The sequence below is a fragment of the Cyprinodon tularosa genome, unplaced genomic scaffold, assembly GCF_016077235.1.
Source record: "Cyprinodon tularosa strain WSP-4 unplaced genomic scaffold, ASM1607723v1 ctg245, whole genome shotgun sequence".
NCBI lineage: Eukaryota > Metazoa > Chordata > Actinopteri > Cyprinodontiformes > Cyprinodontidae > Cyprinodon > Cyprinodon tularosa.
Genome location: NW_024038908.1, coordinates 637,501 through 659,654, shown reverse-complemented (window position 1 = coordinate 659,654; position 22,154 = coordinate 637,501). Strand labels below are relative to the sequence as shown.

At 38.8% G+C, this 22,154-nt stretch overlaps 2 protein-coding genes across 8 annotated transcripts in view; one reads left to right on the top strand and one right to left on the bottom strand.

Moving 5' to 3' along the window:
* Positions 1-10,129, top strand: part of sulf1 (sulfatase 1) — a 48,461-nt gene extending 38,332 nt beyond the window's left edge. For 2 of the 6 annotated variants that reach the window (XM_038287781.1, XM_038287782.1), the window contains exons 12-19: positions 717-963; positions 1,040-1,136; positions 1,234-1,325; positions 1,472-1,543; positions 2,145-2,317; positions 2,433-2,575; positions 2,887-3,010; positions 7,400-10,129. In XM_038287781.1, coding sequence (XP_038143709.1) covers positions 717-963; positions 1,040-1,136; positions 1,234-1,325; positions 1,472-1,543; positions 2,145-2,317; positions 2,433-2,575; positions 2,887-3,010; positions 7,400-8,304 — 1,853 coding nt within the window. In that variant the 3' untranslated portion in view covers positions 8,305-10,129. Of the gene's footprint in view, positions 1-716; positions 964-1,039; positions 1,137-1,233; positions 1,326-1,471; positions 1,544-2,144; positions 2,318-2,432; positions 2,576-2,886; positions 3,011-4,169; positions 4,204-6,066; positions 6,118-7,399 lie in introns of all 6 variants that reach the window. The other 4 variants (XM_038287784.1, XM_038287783.1, XM_038287786.1 and 1 more) reach the window with 4 other exon arrangements.
* Positions 10,130-12,409: 2,280 nt separating this feature from the next.
* The window catches only part of LOC119785243 (solute carrier organic anion transporter family member 5A1), a 50,438-nt gene continuing 40,693 nt past the window's right edge, over positions 12,410-22,154 (bottom strand). The window contains exons 5-9 of one of the 2 annotated variants that reach the window (XM_038287788.1): positions 20,458-20,656; positions 16,247-16,406; positions 15,914-16,155; positions 15,766-15,830; positions 12,410-13,507 (exon numbers count right to left, since the gene is read on the bottom strand). In XM_038287788.1, the coding sequence (XP_038143716.1) occupies positions 13,050-13,507; positions 15,766-15,830; positions 15,914-16,155; positions 16,247-16,406; positions 20,458-20,656 (1,124 nt within the window). In that variant the 3' untranslated portion in view covers positions 12,410-13,049. The remainder of the gene's footprint in view (positions 13,508-15,765; positions 15,831-15,913; positions 16,156-16,246; positions 16,407-20,457; positions 20,657-22,154) is intronic. The other variant, XM_038287787.1, reaches the window with a different exon arrangement.

The window sequence follows — 22,154 nt, the reverse complement described above, 5'->3', positions numbered from 1 at the left end:
AGATCTGGAAATGAAACTCTATAAATTCAGGACTTAATTTTCTTGCTTTTAAAATGATTGTTTGGGCTTTAAAATGAATCAGATGCTTCTGAGGCCAACATCCCGTTATGGGCCTGGTTTGTGCTTTTGTATTCAAGTTCTGCACATTGCATTTGATAGATATGGTGCCCTCTAGTGTTCCTTGAACAAAATCTAAGCTATGTCTAAATTACTCATTTTCAACTTACTAATTACTAATTATTTTAATAAAGTTCTACTTTGTGATCTCTTTACAATGTGTCTTTACAGCACCCAGTTTGCAGGTGTTGGTTATCATTTGCTTTCTCAAAGCAGAACAATGCCTTCAGAAACACACAGACTTATTCGTTGACCAGCTCTAATTAGAAAGCTAGATATTCAGCTCTAAACTGCGTTTTTGCTCCTCTAATACAGATAATGCACACTCATGTATTAATAAAAAAAAATGTATCTGAGCATTGATGGAAGAAAAAAACAAACAAAAAAACAACCATGCTTATTGCAAACTGAAAAAAAAATACTTTTGTTTCCAAAAATCGAATAAAGAATTTTACATATCCAAAACCGTTTTAAAGAATGAATGCTCAAAGTAAAGCAGTTTGATATAGGCTGCAATGGATGAGGTATAACAGGTTTGGAGCTAAAGTTGACCGCTGCCCTGGGTCCCGGCTTAACTCCAATTTCTCGGTTCTTGTCAGGTTTTCACCCCCGCTTTGTCCACACTCGGCCTGCTCGATCACTGTCTGTGGAGTTCGAGGGCCAGATATACGACATTGACCTGCAAGCGGATGACCAGTCCGGCATACGCCGCCGCAGCATCTCAAAGCGGCACTACGACTCTGAAGACCTCAATTATGAATTTGGATCCGATGACGGTTCAGAGGAAATGCTGGCGGATGATACCAATGCGGTGGGATACCCAAACTCTTTGAAAGTTACCCACAAGTAAGCCTTCTTTATACTGTTAGGGAATTTCAAATTGATGTAACTTGCTTTAATACAGTTGTTGACACATTTTCAGATGTTACATCCTGATGAATGACAGCGTTCACTGTGAGAGGGAGATCTACCAATCCTCCAGAGCCTGGAAAGATCATAAGAGTTATATTGATCAGGAGGTGAGCTCTTTTTTTTTTTTGGGTTTGTTTTATCACATACCGACCGGCAATGACAGGCTGTATAAAAAAAACTGGTTACCTTTTTTTTCCCTCTTAGATTGAAGCCCTTCAAGACAAAATCAAGAACCTTAGAGAAGTCAGAGGCCATCTGAAAAGGACACGACCAGATGATTGCGATTGTGGAAAAAGGTTTGTGGAATATTTTATCTTGCTTAAAAATGACCTGTTGCAAATATTAATATTGTTGAATCTATAAATTAAGGCAGTCCTCATCTTTAGTGCCACCTGAGTGCATTTTCTCTGACGTTCTTACTCTCCTCTACTTGTAAATCCAGCTTATTTAACAAAGGCATCAGAAACAAGGGAGAAAGACTGAAGGGCAGGAATGATCAGCTCCATCCATTCAAGTGAGTTTCAATTATTAGTTTGCAGTTGATATTAAAACAAAAAGGGAAACTTGTTTTACCAGGTTGTAGATGACTTCATCCAGTGTGTTTGTATTTCATATAATTTATGACTCTCCTGTTTGTGAACCATCATCCTCTTTCTTAAGTTTATTAAAAGTTTGGTCCCTGAATGGAATTTAAATCACAAAGCACGTTTTACTGTGGATAGATTTGTGTATGTCTGTGTTTGAGTGTGTCTGGGATAAATCGAGTTGCATGGAAAAAATAAAATGATTCAAAGGAGGAGAAATCAGTCTGTCCTTCAGAGCGATCAACTTTCACAGCGAATCTCCTGGATGGTGATTACGCCGATACTAAGCAGCTGTTTCCAGCAGCGTCTGTTTTGTGTAAGGCGGTGAGGAGGAGATGGAAGGATGATGGGATGTCATTTTGGACAGACTTGGCTAAACTGAGCACTTAAACACAAGCCTAAACAGGCTGTGCCTCGTGGAAGTCCACTCTGGATCTTCCATCACTGTGGTTACTGGCACCAGCAGAGGTTAGAGTCGGAGTCGTGGTTGCATCATAATTTAAAAAAATGATGTCATGTTATGTTGAACAGGGAGACCACACACGACACCGATGGGAAAGCTCAGCTGTATAACGAGATCAGACGCAGGAAGAAGGAAAGGAAAGAGAAGAAGCGACAGAGGAAGGGAGACGACTGCAGCCTGCCAGGCCTCACTTGCTTTACTCATAACAATGACCACTGGCAGACAGCTCCATTCTGGACATGTGTGTATAGATTTATACCACATTTATGGCTTTTACTCATTCTGCATCGAACTTTTCCTATGTTCTGGTGAAACTTGCCAGCCTGAGTATGATGATGGTGTTAATTATCTCGCAGTGGGTGGATTCTGTGCTTGCACCAGCTCCAACAACAACACCTACTGGTGCCTAAGAACCATCAACGAGACCCACAACACACTCTTCTGCGAGTTCTCCACCGGCTTCCTGGAATACTTTGATCTCAACAGTGACCCATACCAGGTGGGTAAAGATACGTCTTTAATCTGTGTGTCTGTTTATTCATTGTGATTGGCTCACTTATATATTTCCAAGAGGGTAAAAAATATATATTGATTTAAACTAGATTAGTTATGGCTCATCTCAAAAGCTTAATCGCTCTTAAAATAAACGAGGAGTTTGCTTACTTTGAAGACCTTGACACGTCTGAGTAGTTGTTGTTTTTTTGTATACATTTTAAGGCAAGTTTTTTTATTGTTGTCATGAAGTGAGATTGTGCTTTGGCTGGTTCCAAAAAAAAGAGGCTTATAGACACAATTAAAATTGTTTTGCAGCTGACCAACGCGGTGTACGCTGTGGATCGGGACGTCCTGAACACACTCCACGCACAACTCATGGAAATGAGGAGTTGTCAAGGGCACAAACAGTGCAATCCCCGACCTAAAGGCTTGGATACGGGTAAGAATATAAATTTGTTCATGTCATACATGTTTATGAGGGCATACAGAGATTTTTAGATAAATGGACTCATAGAGGGGATGTAGTGGTAGTTGTTACCCCACCAGCAATAACAGATAGCTGTTATACGATTTATTTGGTCATACCCTTCTGTTACGAGTCCCTTTGATTTCATATGGTGTGCATTTGAACATTCTTGCATGCTGCATGTGTTTAAAAATGATCTACTTAACGATAGGTGACCTATTTCAGGAGAAAGCCACAAAATCGCCACAGAGATTTGCATTTGACATCTAAGTCACTCTTACACCAAAACTTCTCTTTCAGCCCTGGATCTTTTCTGCAGTGTCCCAACCCCCCATAATATATGTATATACGCAGTAACAGTTTGTGATTAAGTTTACGGCTGTCCATTTTGGCTGTCTTTGTCTCTTCCTGTCTCACTGTGTGTGTTAAAGATTTTAGCATGCATACTGTCACTGGGTCACAGATCTCTGTGGTGGAGGTGTACGCTACGTAATGTTACAGTGATGTAAACCTGCTGTGTTTGCGTGTGGCATTACTGCCTACGATGTTTATGACCACAGGGTAAAACCTTCAAGTCTGTAATTAGCAGCTGCAGAATGCAGTCAAAGAGCAGCCAAAATGTGGTCCAGAAACTTGATTTTTGTTTCACTATTAGCACGCTGGACTTGTGAAAAGCACGCCAACACGTGTCAAAAATAGCCCGAAGGCTCTCAATCCAGTTGGCTGCCATTCCTTGAATGAATCGCTTGTTCTGTAAAGCAGTAAACCGACTGGTGTCACATCTGCAGATGGTTTTGTTGCTGAAATACATGATTAAAGGTTTATTGTTGGAGGGAATTAATTCGGCAGGACATGAATGACTAAAATGTGACCTGACCTACAAAATCTTTCTATTGGTTTCTTATTTCTTCACCTTTTAAATCCAGTTTACCTTATACCAACTTTGCCTCCATGTTTTCCTTTTTTCACATCTAATTCTCTTTTTCTCCCCTTAGTTATCCGGTGTTTGCTTTTCACTGTAGTATTTAGCAGCGATGCATGAAGGACAGCCTTAGTGTGACTGATGTTTCCCTCCTACATCCCTTTGAATCAAGACATTAACAATCCATTGCTGTTATTTTTTTCCAATCAGGAGGTAAAGATGGAGGAAGCTATGAGCCACACAGGTACCCGAAAAAGTTTTGTTCCTCTTCAGCAGCTTTTTTTTTTTTTTTTCTCCCCCCTTTAACACCTGCATGGGCAGAATTTGCCTCATTCCCACTAATATGTCCATCCGTGGGGGGCTGATGCTTCACCTGTGGCTGCATGCTGGGAACATGCTAACAAATCGTAACAGAGCTTAAATCCGTCTTCCTCTGAGCACACAGTCTGTATGTATCTTCATCTGCAATCAATGTGCACTCCACCTGAGACATGCAAGATCATCTCTGTTTCATATTGTTACACATTTGCTTCAAAGTATAAAACATGTTCGAGCTTTTCATAGCATAGCATGGTCATAGAAAAGCAAACGTCCAAAGCTGTAGAGTGCATGACACTGTTATTCCCTCATACATCTTTATGTTAAGAGGTAGGAGTAGGTTGACACTTTGGGAAATAAGCACTGGAGACAATTATTGCTACTTTCCTCTTGGTGTTTTACAAAATAACTGGATATGAGAGGAATGTCAATCCCCAGACAGTTAAACCAGCGCAGCACCCAAAATGTTAAACTATTCTTCTAAGCCGTCATATTTCATGCATTTTCACCCATATCCACGTAAAGAAAGCGTCACCCCATTCTTTGGTTGTGTAACATCTGGAGATGCACTGAAAATTTGCCTATTGACCAATTTTTTGAACAATGAATGCAACTTCTGTAAAGTGCACCAAGTAACATGGACTACCCTTTTCTGTAGGGAGGTTATGAATGACGAAGGCTTCAGGTTGGACATTTTTAATGGTTAAAGTGAAACTTTAATCCTAAAATCAAGCTATTTCAATCACTTTTATGGCTGCCACAAATTGGCAGGCCGTGAACATTTAAAAACAGATGCTGAGGTGCTGAGGTTGAGGAGTCAATAGCAAATCGCGTTCAAACTTTACGTGGTGTGCAGATTTACACCAAAATAAGGCATAAGGAGCTTCATAGAATGGGTTTCCATGGCAGCTGCATCCAAGTCACACATTACTAAATGAAAAGCGAAACACTTAATTTGTTTAAATGATTCCAACACTGGAAGACTTTCTGGCAATCCAACTTATCAGTCAGTTTGGCACCTATGCTTCATCCTTAGTAATACGTTCACATGCCAAGACAATTTACTGTGGGAACAGTGTGTGAAGGTAGCCTCGTGTTTCATTTTTATGTGACCAAAGTAAATCAATCAGGATCCTTAAAGACATGGATGTAAGATTTTGGTGTGGAGGAGCTTGACTTGCTTGCAAGGAGTTCTAAACTTCTGATTGAGTCTCATCTCATGAAAGGTACTTTTATAGACATGTTTAGAAAATGTTCCAAAAAAAACAACTCCCACTCTAAGCAGTTTTTATATAGTTGCAAAGGGAAGTTCAAATTAGATGCCATTATAGCTTTTTTATTATGGCAGACAACATATATGTATAATCAAATCGGTCCAATGCAAACCAATCGTATCGACGGGGTTATAATTCAGCAACATAATGAAAACTCAATAATGGATATAATATAATTAAGTAGGGCTGCAACTAACGATTATTTAGCATTTCATATTGGAAGTGTTGAAACTTTTCGCGACTTTCAGAAATCTTCATTTACTGGAATATACAAACATGAACTTCTGTTTCAAAAATAATTGTACTTTTACTTTGCTGGATAATGTTATACCTCAAATAAAATCAGAAGTAGATCCACAGTATCAGCAGGTTAAAGCTTCTATATACGGTAACTTTATCATACAATTTTGCTCAGTGCATCTCCAGTAACTTCACAGCCACAGCAGCAGTAGTTCAATGTCACTTTAGAATTGAACCCTTTTTGCCTTTTGACCCTTCTGACACCTGCTTACCAGGCGACAGCAGCATCGAAAATGGTCAAAGAGGAGATCGAGCCTTTCTCTTATGCGAGTCCCTCAGTTTATGTCCAACCATCTCTTCCTGCAGTAGTTACAGAAAAGCCAGTTTCAAAGGGGCGATGATGATGCAGATATTCATTTTTCTTTTCTTTGCTTGTACACCAATCTATTTGCATTTAGAGTTTGCTTTTGCTGTAAATTTATTTTTCTTTGATGGCCTTTTTTCTTTTTTTACTTTATCTCCTTAACTGGGATTACACTGCTCAGCAGTTTGTGTTCCTTCTCTCACAACTGATTTTATTCCAGGTATCCTCTCCTCATATCTCATTTTAATGCAGGCCTGTTTTTTAGCTATGATGTAAGATTCGGTGCCGTGCCGAGGTATCCATGCCTCTTGAACCTTTAGGCATTATGTCATGTTACAAAAACTCAGAATTCGACATATTTTATTCGGATTTGAGAAAACAAGACAAAGGGGTGAATACTGAGGTAGAAGCTAAATGAGGCATTTTTCTTTTTTCAAAGTTCAATTTACTGCATTTGAGTTGATAATCAGAAGATTCACTTTTCCTGCGATTACTAGTGGCATCTATCTACCGGTTTGCACGTCTAGAGACTATCCATTGGGTAGAGGACAAGTCAAATTGGACGTATCGCCTATTTGTGTTTTCAAATCTTTTAACAAAATATCAATTGGATGTATGCATTTATATTTAGGGTCATTGTTTCTGCTGCCACTGTCGTTTTTCACCGTGGGGCTGACTAAATTGGGGGAATTAATGTATTCATACTGAGGCTGTTGAAGCACCTGGTTATACTTGTTTTTATTTAGAGGCACCAGAGTTAAGGGGAGGGGGATACTAATGGTTGGCAAACTTTAAAGATTTCTTTTTCTATCAATTAAACGAATGCTCCTTTTCCTTCTATCTCACCATTATCTGCTACTTCTATTCTGCTCTGTCACATCCCAGTAAAATCCATTGAGGCGTTTTCCATGGATGTAACATGAACAAATATAAACGAGTTAAAGGGGTCTATGTGTGTCTAAAGCACTGCTTTTAATGTGGAGCTTAGTCTGTGTTAGGTTATTAAATACATCTTTTATCTGGACTTTCATGTTTGCAATGTTTGCGGCTTGAGCTGAGTTAGTGGTGTTTTAAGCTTGTGCTGCTTGGAAATGAGCTTTCTGCTTGGTGCCACAAACCCTTTACTGTTTGCTGCTGTAGTCAGATCCAGAAGCTGGGCATGACTGCATGCTGTCTGCATAAACTTAAAGAAGAGCACCTCCTATTTTCTGCCTCTGAAAGTCTTCTCTCTGCTCTTATTTTAGCAGCACACAGCCAGTATGGGAAGGACGACAGGGTTAAGCTGCCCAACTTGACAGATGAGGAGGTGAACTGGCAGGAACTGGAGGATTTGTATAGCATAAATGAAAGCCTGTATGAATGTAGGCCAGACTACAGACCCAGCCCAGATAACTGGGCCAACTTCCAGAAGGATGTTGATAAAATGTTTGCACTGCGACACGTTTTGAAACAATTCAACCAAACCCGAAAGCTTGACGACTCCACCCTGCCGGAGCTGGGCTCTGGGGCCGGGGGTGGAAGCCTTGAAGAGGCCAGCGGAGAAGAGCTGGCCTCCACCGGCGACATCTGGTCATTTCTGGCTACAGAGACTCGACTCGCCACCCCCGATCCCAGCATAAAGCCGCCAGCACCTTCAAAACCAGAATGGAAACTGGAATCTGTTGTGAACGACCTTCCTGAGAGCCTGGTAAGCAGACTCAGAGAGGCTGATTTGTCGTCGTCGGTTCCCCGCAGAGCCAAGGACAACCCGAGTCACACCTGGACGCAGCAGCTGGAGGAGCTGGAGGAAGAAATGTTTAGCGGGAACGGACCAACCGAGTTGGAGACGCGACACGATACTCTCATGCGTACGCACAACAGCCTCCGTGCCCAGTTAGACTCCAGCCGGCAGGTTCCAGGCCACAGCCTGGACCCTGAAGACGAGGACATTTTCCAGGCTCAAGGCTATCTCCCTCTGTCCTCACAGACTCTGAGGCCAGAGGTGCAGAGCAGCTCCACACAAAGCCCAGCAACCACCTCCCCCACACAGACTAGCACAGCCTACAGAGTCGGGGTGGTCCTCAAAGCCCTGCCCCAGTCCCCTCTGCCCCTCAGCTTGGACTATGAAGGCAGCGGCTCTGTGACCGAGACCTCCAATAAGACCCTCTGAGGCAGGCGGGTGGTCCAATCTACCTGCCAGAGATCTACTACAGACACTAGTTAGAAGATGAGCTGTGCAGGAGGAACAGCCAAGCCGGTCTGCATCAGTCAAGTCAGATTTATACGACGAGACTTAAAGTTATTTTTTTACTGGTGTCAACATTTATTAGTCAACAGTGTTACTAATAAATGCGTGTATGATAAATATATATAAAAGCCTTAATGCAGCCAAACTGAAGCTGGTTATTTCCAAACAGAAAGGCTGAAGTTTGTTTATGGATATTTAATTTTTCTGTTTGTTTTGTTTCTGTAAATCCAGTGGGTGGTGAAACCATCTCAGCAGCTGAATGGATGATTACAGAGTAACTCTGCGGTCTTTTGCCCAATCACAGGCTTCTCTGACATCTTTGTTTGCCCAAATCACGGCTCACCTCATTAATATATACATTTGTTTCCATTATGCCCTCAGAGTTTATGAATCAAAACAAAACTGGACAGAAAAACAACAAAATGTGGATATGTGATGTCTGCTGTAGGCGTTTCCCTCCTTCTGCAGGGCAGTAAATTCAGTTTAGACAATCATGAAACGACTCATTTTAGATTATCCTCGCATAGTGCCAATTTCCCAGATACTTTACTTTTTTTTTTTGTGGTTTGCACTCTGACGATCCTCATGCCTTTTCTTGCCCGTCGGATTAATCACAAAACAATGATCGATTACATGATCGCCAAGAGGTCCAGATGTCACTAATTACTAATGTGGAGCAGGATTCAGATCTCTGACCATCTAAGGCTACAACCCCCTACACCTTTACTGGTAAATCTTTGTAAAAGGTGTTCAGTAGGTAAACTTGAAAATAAATGGTAATAAATCAATATTTAGTTGCATTAGCAGAATCTCAACCTTAAATGATAAAGATCCAGCGGCTCACTTTGGTGTGTTTTAATTTAACTCTTATAATGACCCACTTTTCTGTCAGAGGTCACTAAATTTACACTTAAAATTGCCTTGAAATTTAAAGGTCATGATTCTCTGCCATCCGAAGAGGATCCCGGGGCCTTTGGAAAGGAAAAGGGTCCATAGCATCACAGATCCTTCACTGTGCTTAACACTAGTAGGGTGGGTCCACATATATTAATCCTTTGTTGAAACCAAACGCAGCAGGATGCGTAGATGTTGCTAAAGCTAACCTTATCTTATCTGATCACCATGCCGCTCCAGTTGAGATCCCAGTAGCATTTATAATGGTGGTTTTAAAAAGTCTTCTTGCCACAATTGTTTAAATTTTTTTCTTTACCTGTTATTATTGGCAGGATAATTTCATGCAGCCCTTTTTATTAGCCCTTACTCTGTATAGGATCATGTTTTGCCCAAGAAGCTATTTTCATGTGGCCATATCCTGCCTTCCAGTTCAGTTTTACCTGCATGTTTTCTATTCCCTTTTTGTGGCCTGTGCCACATTTGGTCTAATGCACTCTACCTTTCATTAAATTGATATATAATTACCTTTAAATTCATTTCATACTGAATAAATATACTCGAATTAAAGAGGGTTTTTTTCTACATTACACAAATGTTGAGGCTGCTTTACATGTGCAAAGGGGAATGTTTAAATTGTACCTTTTTTTTTTTTTTTTTTTTTTAACTGTGCGCTTTTATACGACGGTATGTTTTAGTCTAAAGTTTTGCAAACTCCTTTAAATAATGTCCAAGATGTATTTCAGCTTTAAATCTTACTCTGCAAAATGTCATTTTGCCTTCTTTTTCTTCTTTACCAAGTATGGTTTCAGAAAAACCATGACCTGATGACGAAATAAACAGTTATCATTTGAAACTCTGACTCGTCCATTTTCTATGAGCTGCACAACATATTGAGTCCAGACAAACCTTTATTCTTTTTGTTCTCAAGTTTAATGACTATGATCAAGTATTGAAGGCATTTGCAAACCAAGCGTTCACAAACATCAATTAGACTTCTGCTGCTGGGGGAGCAAAGAAAACAGATTCAGGTTTTTATTCAGAAAATTCAACCTTTGGTCCAAATGATGAAAAGAGGGACGGTGCATTAAAGCCAAACTCCAGGGTGTGCATGAAGCCTTGTGTGGGTAGTCCAGATGTTAGTTCAGAGAGCAGGGCACTGAAGCTGGAGGTGGTCTCTGGAAGTCAGACCTCTGCAAACTCATCTGCAGGATTTTCTACTCTTCTTTCCTGAATTGTTGTGCATCCAGGTTTGCATTACCTGGGAGGAAAATTTGGAGATTGGAGGAACAGTAGACAGTCTTTACTTTTATATATATCTATATAGATATATAGGACAAGCTTTTCTGATATTTTTCTTTATTTGGATGATTTTGTTCAATGTCTCTCAGCTTTTGTTTTGTTTTTGGCTTTGTTGGTACAATGTCATGGATTATTAATACATATCTAGCTATGGGTGAGCTCTATTATATGCATTGTTTTTTTTATTATTTACACAATGATCACACATAAATACTATTAAGGAATTGCACCACAGTAATACTGAAATGAGCCTCCATTAAACCTTTTATAAAACAAACACCAAGACCATGAGCTTTGGTCAAATCCTTATTTTGTCTTAGAGAACACACTATGAAAATACAATAATTGCTTTTAAACACCCTGGTACGTTCCAAAAAAAGAAAAAAATATAAGTCTGGTTTTCAAAATAATTTAATTTTTCTTTTGGCTAAACAGAAACGAAAAAGGAAAACTTCTTTCTTTTCTTTCATAGATCTGAACAGAGTTTCTTATCGTATATGTTGACAGTTAAAACCCACGTTTGACAGGTTAGGTTATTTTATTTAGGTTTTTATGTGAAAGAGCAACACAAATCAGCACATAATTAGAAAAGGACGCATCATTTAAAGAGAAAAGAATAATTGCCGATTATTTGACTAAGCTCCAAAAGATCAGAGATTATTTACAAACTGCAGTAAGGTCTGGCTACTACGCATTCCAACTCCTTAATTTGCTTTGATTCTACTGTACCTCTGTCTGTTTGAGGTTTTCATCCTGCTTGTGCTTGAACCTCCCTGAGCTTTTCTACAGCAATTTTCTTTTCTTTTTTTTTTCCCAAGATTGCCCTGAATTTCACTCCATCCATCTCCCAATCATTTCAGACCAGGTTCCATATCTCATTCTACCACCACCATGTTCAACCACAGGGATTTTCTATTAGCATCATGTGCAGTTTTTCCTCTAAATGTCAGGTTTTACATGTATGGATTCTTCTGACTGGTGCTGTCCTTTTAGCCAACCTGTCAGTTTAGGTAAATGACCTGAATAGGTTTGCAGCTGTGCATCTTTGCTGTTTCAAATGGCAGATTAAACTGGGCTCTCTTTAACCTTAAACCTGACCTGCCTCCTGCTGTACCATACCATACCAACTTTATTTATGAAGCACTTTAAACACCGGACAGGACCAAAGGTCTGTACACAATCATAAAAGTCTTCATTATCTACTTTGTTCACTTATATTCCCAAACAATTCTCTTCAAGAAGCAACTAGATTTGTACTTAGTTGTTTAATTTTGGACGATTGCAGTAAACAATCTGCATATATTTCATTTACATATGTTAAAAAAAAAAAAAAAAAAAAAAAAAAAAACTATTACTGTCTAATTCAAATTTATGCAGTTCTTTGCATTGCTCTGTTACATAAAACCCAACAACAAAAATTTGTCGTAAAGTGTGAAAAGTTCCTGGGCCAACTTGAACCAAACTAGCAGAAAAGACTCACATTAATCCATTTTACCTTTGAAATAAAAAAAAAATCACATCTATTGTTTTCTAGACAGCTAGGTTTAGAGACAAGCTTTTTTTATTATTATTTTGGCAATCATGAATTCCTGAACATACTGAAGATCTGAACACTTTTTCCCCCTCAATAGCTCTTTGCAAAACTCATTTTGTCCACTAGATGGCACCAAACAACACAGACTCCTTTTCCCTATCTGGATTTTTAGCCATGCTCTTCTGCATTACATCTGTAAAAGTCTACACAGCTAAATCTGTACATCTGATGACTGCTGGAATGGATGAGTATAAGTACAAAGCCAAAAAAGTAATGCCAATTTTTTATTATTTTTTTTTTAACCCATCTTCACATCTTTAGGATTTTCAGTAGCTTCAGCACGTTTTTAGATGTTTTTTTGTTCCTTTAGTTTTCTGCTGAGATTATATAATTTAGTGACAAACATGGTTTAGTTGGCAAAGACAATATTAAATTTTTTTTCTGCGGCCAACATTGACCCTGACAGCCAGACATGTGACCTGGACTGGCTTAAACAGCCTTAGAGGCACTGTTACGGGAAATAACTAACAAAAAATAAAGAATTGTGAACAGAAATACAAATCCTAATTCCAATATAACTGTAGATGTGTAATCCCCCTTAGACAAGACAGAGGAAACAGCTCTGGTAGTAAAATGAAGGTTTTTGTAAAGTAGGATTGAGAGGAAAGGAACAGGATGCTGCTTTTTGCATAGTACAGTGTGTTGTGCTTTTTGTGTTGATGACTCTTGTGCCTATACAGACATTGTTTTGTCTGTAGCACCAGTTTAATGTTCTTACATCGTCCATCCGTTGTGGCTGCAGATGATGATATGCTGAGGTTATCATGAATCTATGACCAGCCCTTTAGGTACGGTGGGTACACTTGTCGGTGCTTTGTAAAGTAGACGCCGTGTTGAGACACAAACAGGAAGGCACACGTCGCAACGTACCCCCCCTTTCTCAGACATGGGCCGAGCCTCTGTGGTGGCGTGGTAGTAAGAGAGCAGGAGGTATTGTTTTGAGGCCGTTACCAGGGCAGCTTAGGCTGCTGTGGCCACGGTCGAGCAGCATCGCCGCCGGCATGTCAGGCCGGGGCGGGATGAACACGGGGCAGGAGCGGGTACGGGCATGGCTCTTCCGGCCGCCAGCGTGACAGACGAGCTCACTGACTGTACCCAGAGGAGGCAGGTGCTGGCGCCAGCGCTCGGCCTGCGCCTCTTTGTGCTTGATCGAGTACCAGGTGAGAAAGATGAAGATGAAGCCGACAAACTTCAGGCTGGCGGCCAGGCCGAAGTAGACGAAACGAAATGAGGTGACGTCGTACTCCCAGCAGGAGCCATGCACGCCACAGTCCTGCTGCCACAGCATGCAGGTGGTGTCGATCACGGCGCCGAAGTAGATGGGCGTGGGTATATAGGCTGAGGAAGGAGAATCATGGATTAATAACTGAAACCTGAAAAAAATTTACTTAAAAGTAGTCAAATAAACCTTTTCTTTCTTACATAAAGATGCATTTTTGCCAAAATGCATCTGCGAGATTATATTCCATCAGCTTAACATCTCTGTGGCCATTCATCACTGTTTCGTAAACTTAACTCAAAATGTATTTTATGCAGACAAGTCGAAAGCTTAAATGCTAAAACTCAGATTTCTTTTTGTTGAAAAAGCAAACAACCATAACAATTTAAAGTAATTCCATTACAATTGTATATGCTAATATCGTGCAGCCTTTTATTAAAGTTACCAAATTTACTCATGCAGTATTATTTCAACCACAAGGTGGCACCATTTAGCTTACCTGAAGTCACACCCTGACAGTCCTTTCTAATGATATAAAGCCTTAAATGTATCTTTGATCACCTCAGTATATTTAAGTAAAAATGATGTAACTTTGAATAAGGGTACATTTACTTTTTTAGTTAAGGAAATATTTTTTATAAATTTTACAGGAATCTAATTGATTTATATTTTAATAATTTAAGTTAGATTTTAGCTCGGAGTTAAGATGAACGTCTTTTAAGTAATGGTGTCTTTACATGTTGCAGAGTCTCTTTTGACCTCTGGTCTAGGCTTACTCTCGGAGAACTTTAGCAGTAAGTATACACAAGAACCATGTACATGGATAATAAGCCTATAAGCCAAAGTCTGCACAATTTTTACATGTTTTCTCACCAACAAACAATGATCACCTGATTAAAGCTGATTAAACATATTAACATTCGTTAGGTCCTTTGCATTTATCATTTATGATTGAATGTAGAAGTGTTGAGAGCAGAATATCAGGAGGAACCTTAGACACAAATAATGAAATTCACCTGTGACTTATGAAAGGAAACTGCTTGCTGGTGTGTGTGTACCTGTCTAGCCATCAGAGTGAGGACCATTTTTCCAATTTCACCATTAAATTGAGGACCAGTTTTTGCAAAGTGAGGACATTTTACCGGTCCTCACATGCTATTTTGCTAATGGTTAGGTTTAGGGCTAAGGTGTCAATTGGTTAGGGTGAGGTATGCATTAGTAATGGTTAGGTTTAGGGTTAGTTTTAGGATTATGGCATAGAAAGGGTGGAAAATTACTGAAAATCAATGGGAGTCAACACATGGTCCTCACTACGATGGCAGAACGAGTATGCGCATGTGTGTGTATGCAAGCTTTTTTTTAATGTACACTATGTTTTGTTTTAGAGCATACATGCAGCTCTAGTATGGATCCTATGATATGGTTTATTAAATAGATCCCAGGTGGGATGAATATTTGGAAAACCAACTCTTTGTGAAAAAGTACAGCAAAGTACTGTCATGCTGTGGGTTTGGAAAGAATTGTTGGAAAGTATTTCTTCAGGAAGTCTTAAGAATACCAGGAGATTAAATTAAAATAAAGTAGGTCTTTCAGTTAAAAAAAGATCCCGGGTTTAGGTCCAAATAGATAAAGGTGAGGTCCATTGGGCACAAGCTTAAATTTAAACAATTGCCATCTAGGCCTTTAGACCCAAATCCTGTGGATGAGCTGAAGAGAAGAGAGAGGACTGAATTTTCAACAAATAGTGAGCAAAGAGGAAAGGTCAAAGATTCTTCCCTTTGTATGTTCTGACCTTATAAAATGCTATTTACATTTAGGCAGATTTTTTTTTCTCTGACAAAGTGTACTCAGATATCTGTATATATTATAATTTGTAATAATATTGCTGCAATGAAATAGGATTAAATCTGATGGTTCAGAAAAAAAATAAGGTAAACTAGATTCTTATTGCCAGAATACTTCCTGTTAATTGCATTAGTTCATCTAAAATGTCTTGTAAGGCTGTTCCCCCCTATCTGTGCTCATAACGTGCAGAGGTTTATGACATGAAAACAGGTTTATGACAAGACGTGGCAGCTTTTATGTTCACATGGTTATACAAAGCTGATCAGAGACATGCTGCAACATAACTCCTACCCCCAGAGGGCTTTTATACATCTACCAACACAAGTTAAGAGACATTCAGTTGAAAGCTGCATTCCTGCTCTCTAACATTGCAGAATGGTAGTCGGAGCAAAAATGTGTTAAAAAAAATGTTTTTATAACCACCTAAAGCAGCTCTGAGGGCCATTTCGATCTAATTAGTAGGAAAACATTTTTTTCCCTAAAATGTGCTATTAGTGTGAGGTGGGAAATAACAGAGGTGTTGGTTACATACCAAGAGTTCGGAGCAAAACAAACTGCATCCCGAGAGCAAAAGGCCTCTCCTGTTCATCAACAGACCTGCAGGAAAGATCGACAGGGTATAAAGACAGGAAGTTGTATCCCAGATGATCAAAGAACCGCCGCCAGAGACGGCATCTCACCTGAGCGTCACTATGATGGCTGAGGGTTGGGCACACGCGGTAATGAGTGTGACAATAAAGAGAAAGATGAGGAAGGGGATGAGTGTGTTACAGGTCCGATCACACTTCCCGGAAAGTGCGTAGCCGTTTTCGTTCAGGTACGTTTTGACGATCACCAGCTGGAGCTGGTTGACCTGCCCACCATTCGACGGAGTGATGACCTGCCGGCTCTGAACGCAGCCGCAGTCTGTGTAGTTCCTGATCTGTGGTCAGACAATAGGATGTTTTGGTTCTCACTCTCAAGAAAGCATCCCTTTTTATTGGTATGAGATGTAAAAATGTGTAGGCCCTCACCCCAGTGCTGTCATTGCCGACGGTGCTGCATCCGGCCAGGCAGGGGTTGAAATAGGTGATGCCGTCGGAGCCACAGACCGGTGCGTACTCATGGATTTTGCAGCCACAGTTTACATTGCAACTGCCTGTCAGGTTCCAGTGGGTCATGGTCAGCGTAGGACTGCAGAGACAAACGGAGAGAACAACTTATACTCACAGGATCGGAAGCAGAGATCGTTTATGGTACTGATGGTATGAAAAACATTAGTGGGGTAGACATCAATCCTGGCTGGTTTGTATTTATATTTTGGATTTTAGCAAAAAGGATGATTTATTTTTTAAATCTTTCTGTTTAACAGGAAATTCCATTTTCAGGTATAAATCTTCAGTTATTCAGGAGAGATTTTATCTACATCTCAAAAAAACGGATAACGTTGTGAACAGTGAATGCCCCACGCAAAGCCCTACCATAGGCTTCAGCATTGATGCTGCTACAAAGTGGGAAAAAACAGTTTGATTTCAGCTTCTAATCCCTTCTTCTAATCCCTTCCACAAGTCCCTGTGCCCTTGGTCAAGTGGCCTTTCTACCTGCATATTTTGGTTATTAATTAGTAATCAGTGCTTTAAATGGTTGGTATGATAATTGCACCACAGAACTATGAAAGTGTAGTGTAAATTTAGATCATACTTTGTCAGTAAAAAAGAGTTTTTTTTATGTCAGTGTATTTTTTAAAGCACATTGATATAAGAAGCCATTTAAAATAACTGTTAACTGTGTTATTTTTTTATGTTTTTGTTTTTTTGCATATCTGGACATTCATTCAAGGTGTGAAACATCAAGAGAGAAGCAGAAAACCTAAACATATTACAGCTGAAAAGCTGTTTAATCCGTTAGACTGTGTCATACGCTAAGTTCTCTCTTTTCCAGCTCCTTTTTGAAAAGCAGAGCAGAGGGATCAACAAGGTGAAATATGCTGTCTAGCTCTGAGGACACTGTGGGAACAGATCCTTTAACTGAAACAGGACGTTGGCTTAGTCCAAACCAGACGCAGCGAAGCGAAGCCCGGGTTTTCTTTGGTAAGCTTCATGCTGGGCAATGCGGAACAGGCCAGGACAGATCTTAACAACACAATAGCTGATGAGAACAAAAAGGAAAACTTCTAAACCTATTATATTAAAATGATGTTTCTAACGCCTCATATTCTGCTAAATTAAATGTTTTTATTATTTTTATTATTTAATATTTTTGGTCATTACAAGTAATATTTTTAGACAAAAGAAGAAATCCACTTGAATAAGAACATTTTACTCTTTGTTGCATCTGAAATAAGTATATTGCCTCTTAAATTCTGATAAGAAATGCAAAAAAAAGCAGAAATCTAACATCTGATTTAAGTACAGAAATGTTAAAGGAAATAGTTATGCAGAGAACAGCCTTGATATCAGGTTGCTAAGTAATCTGAATTATTCTCTGAAAAGAGCTAAAAACATTTGTTACAGTTTTGAGGTGATAAAAAACATTGAAAAGTCGCTGATTCAAGAAGCAACTGCTAAAATTACAAAAATAAGCACTAAGAAATGAATTAAGCGAGTAATACGTTAAAACAACTAAAAAATGTCCAAACTACATAATTAACAAAACAGAGCAGCAATAAAGTGAAAAAGGATTTAAAAAAATTAAATAATTAGAAATTTAAATACATAGACCTGGAAGTAAAACAGAAAATATGTGAGTTAACACTGTGGACATTGAAAAAACAAAACCGAGTTATTCACGTAAAAATAACATAAAAAAAGAAAAAATATTTGTTACACTACAAATCAGAACCGACAAAATATTTTAAACAGTTCAAGTAAGAATCATCTACATAATAAATACCTAGAACAAAAATAGATTTATTTTTAAAAAGTAAGATTTGGAGTAACAAAAAAAGAAAAAGTCTAAAGTAACAAGAAAATACATCCAACTATAGAAAACATATTTTGTTCTAAATGCTCAAGTATGAAGCATCTAGCACACGCTGCAAAATAATGTAAATCTAATTAAGTAATTTTTTTCTTAAAATAAGTAATTTTTCATTTTGCTAATGAAACAAGATAATTTCCACTTAAAATAAGAAAAAAAAGAACTGCATTGTCTTATTTCAAGTGCATATTATCTACTTAACTTATTCTAAGAATAAAAATACTCATTCTATTGGCATACAATCTTATTTTCCTGCTTTACATTAAGAGTAAATTCACTTAAAGACATTTTCACTTATTTTTTGTAGTGTATAAATACCTAAAACTTAAAATAACTGAAGTAGTAAAAACAATAAATAAAATGAAAGACATGATACAAAATAACTAAAGATTATGGAAAAAAGTAAAACTTGAAGTTAAAAAAATAAATTTAGACAGCTAAAGTTAGTAAAAACTGAAAATGATTCAAACACAGGAAACCAGCATAGACATAACTTAGTAGATTCATTAAAATGTGATGCAGCTAATTAAAAACAATAACATACATTATAAAAGGGATCTAGGTACCAATCCAAAAATCCACAAAGTAAAAACTGCTAAATAATGCAGAGGTAAGAGGGAGTCAGGAGAGCAGCTCTCCATCTTTCTGAACTACCACAGGCAGCGAAGAAAGAATGGAACTCGTCTTCCAGCAGCAAAGGTCTAATAAACATACCTATAGTCCTTTACAGCTTTTCATAGGACTATTAACACATAACCCTATCCTGCTGCTGTGGACATTGCACACTGCATGAAAACAACTGTTTAAGGACGTTATGTAACCCTACATGCCTTCTGGCTCTGCCATTTTTCATCAGCCTGTAAGCGAAGCAGAGCCATGTCTGAACTCCAGCTCAGAAACAAAGGGGACATTTGCTGAAATATCCCTTCCATCTGTTTTACTCACGACTACTGACCAGTGCTGCTAATAATAAGGGACGCTGACAGCTTTGAGCAAACCGACCCACAAAAAATACACCCTTTGAATGGATTCACAGTTGCTTTTTAGTTAATAAGAATTTTTAATAACAGGCAGAAGTGATTTACAAGTGTTATAAAATTCTGTTAATTTGTGTAAAGCTTTATGCCAAACTAAGAAATTGTGATTTATGGAAATTTGTTAAAATCCAGTTAATATTCTACAAACTATGGAATAGTATAGTAAAGAATTATGTATGAATCTGGCTAAATTAAGTCGCATATAATCTTTTTTATATTGTTGTATTTCTTCAGCTGGAAGTCATATTAATCAATTAGTGTGATCTAGCCAGAGTCCTGACTATAATGTGTTTTGGGAATATTTAAAGGGAGCCACAGATTGGCAATGAGGGCCACCAACCTAAAGTGTTAGAGCTCATTACCAACAGACATCCAGAAATCTGGGCTTTGACTGTCTTTAAGGTAATCAAATGTTTTTTTTTTGGTTATTACTGAGAAGTGTTAGAATAACTTTCACATGAAATTGTTCATAAAAAAAAAAAAAATTGGAATTTTCTTTGTTTTTGATCTGGTAATGCTGGAATGAAAGCCTTGAAGCTTTTTGCCTCCTTCCAACATTTGGGATAATATCATAGTGGAGACTAAAAGTGATGGGTGATGATTCAAAAAAAAAAAAATCTCCATGTATTAATTTCTCCATGTATTTTTTCAGATTCAAGGTCAGAAAGGGAAAAGTGCCTCCATGTTTCTCTGCTCCGGGGCTGACACACTGCATAGCTGCCGTTAGTTCTGCCGCCAACAGCGCGTTCAGAAATAGAGGTGACAAAGTGATTCATCGAGACACGAGAGCAGATGCAAGTGTTTCTAATTATTCATTAACACTGCAAACACAATGCCATAACACATGAGGATGATGGTACGGCGGCGGCATCACGAGCCCACACCTTCCACTGATTCATCCTCATATGCATCACATTGATGACATGATTCACACTGTTTATTTCACACAGAACCTGGAGCTATCCCTGAATTTGTGCACCTTATGCGTTTGAAGTTTAATCATGTAATTTACCACAATATGTTGGGATGTTTTTCCAAATATCACTTCTTTACCTTAATTTTAAAAATAAAATATCAAATTTTATTACCAATATATGACTGATTTTTCTTTTACAGAAGGACGAAAAGAAGATTGTGTGATTAAAAACACAAACTGCACAAATTTCAAGGGGTGCATATCTGTTCTGCAGGGCACAGACCAGTATTAGGGATGCTGAGTGTTTCCTCACCCATTGGTGTAGGGGATGTTAATGCCTCCTAAATTGATGCTCTCACAGCCCACGATGAACAGCGTTGAGAAGCAGAGCAGGGACACTCCGCTGCAGATCATGGCCAGCTTTGCCGACTCCCTCGCGCCCAGCTTCAGCTTCTTGATGATGTAACCTCCCAGGACGATGCCCACGCCGGCGCTAGGCACGATAATTAAACCTGCCAGACATCAGAGAGTGGATGCAAGCCATGAGATGGTGGAAAAGGTTGCAGGAAATATTACGATTGAGATAATGACTGTGAAGCTTTGAGCTTAATACCAGCAGTATTTTACCATGTGAGTCTTTGACATAAAACAGTGCTGTGGCAAAATGTTTGCTTGAAATAGAAATGTAACCCCCTGTTAAACTATGAATGAGTGAACAGAACCAGTGTTACTGGAAAACTGTAGGATGTCAGTGAGCTATTTTAGGCTGTGACATGCGCTTTAAGGCAACTAAAGCCAGGCAAAGCGACAGCAAGAGAAAAGCAACACTACTAGGAAGATGCAGGGAGCATTAAATGCCATCATGCAGGAATTCCAGCCTTCAAGTGAGGCCACAGGCTTTCTCACAGAGGACACGAAAACTGGGTCGGTCAGAGTAAGAGGTCCTTTCAGACAAAATATCAGCAGAGACGTTTTAAGGGTACAAAGAAATGTCATCTGGCTGCTCCCTTTAGTCGGTGTGTGAGGAGAGGAGACAAAGAAGGAGCATGCTCAGTGACAGCCAGTCAATGGATTGGGGTGAGTTATCATCCTGTAAAGTGCATGTTTCTGTGCTAAAACCATCTGCTTTCTGCAGGAATACACATTCACACTGTAAGCTCACATATTTACAGTAATATGTACTGCAAAGCCCATACACACACCCACAAGCTGTCCTATGTAGCATAACATACTGCATCAGGGTCTTAGCCATTTTATCTGGATTAAAAGATTTGCTGACATTAATGTAACAGAACTGTTTATTTTTGTTTTGTTTGTTTGTTTCAACTGATCTTATAAATATGTGATAGTGTTTGCATTGCAAATATTCTCAACCTCATGACCACACACAAAGAGTACAAAAAAAAAAAAAAAAACATTGCAAAGTCAGCTAAACTATCAGAAAAGATCAGCAGTTGGGCTTTCCAGCCACGGAGAGCATGTTTTGAATGTGACAGATCAATAATTGTTTTTGTGGCTAAAGAGCTGTGAGAATTACAGGTTCTGAAGCAGTAAGGAAGTCCCACATCATACATCATACTGCATTCACCTCTGTGTTTGTCAGATGTAGCAGTAACCACAGCTTTCTATAAGTTATACTTCTATGTTCACCTGGGTTAATAATGACTTTAAAGACAGAGTAAAGGTTGCATATTTGGTGTCGATTTCTTGCTAGTTGGATTCCTCTGCCGGAAACAAACCTGTGATGCCAGTGGGGACATGTTTGTTGTTCTTCTCAGTAGATTTTTTCTTTTTATATCACTGTCATTTTTTCTTAAAATAAGTCAATTTTTTTCTTGAATTGAGGGGGTAAGTGAGACATTTTGCCAATGAAACGAGACAATTTCCACTTAAAATAAGAAAAAGAACGGCCTTATCTTATTACAAGTGCATATTATCTAATAAACTTAAGAGTAAAAATACTCATTCCGTTGAAAAAACGATCTTATTTTCCTGCTTTAAATTAAGAGT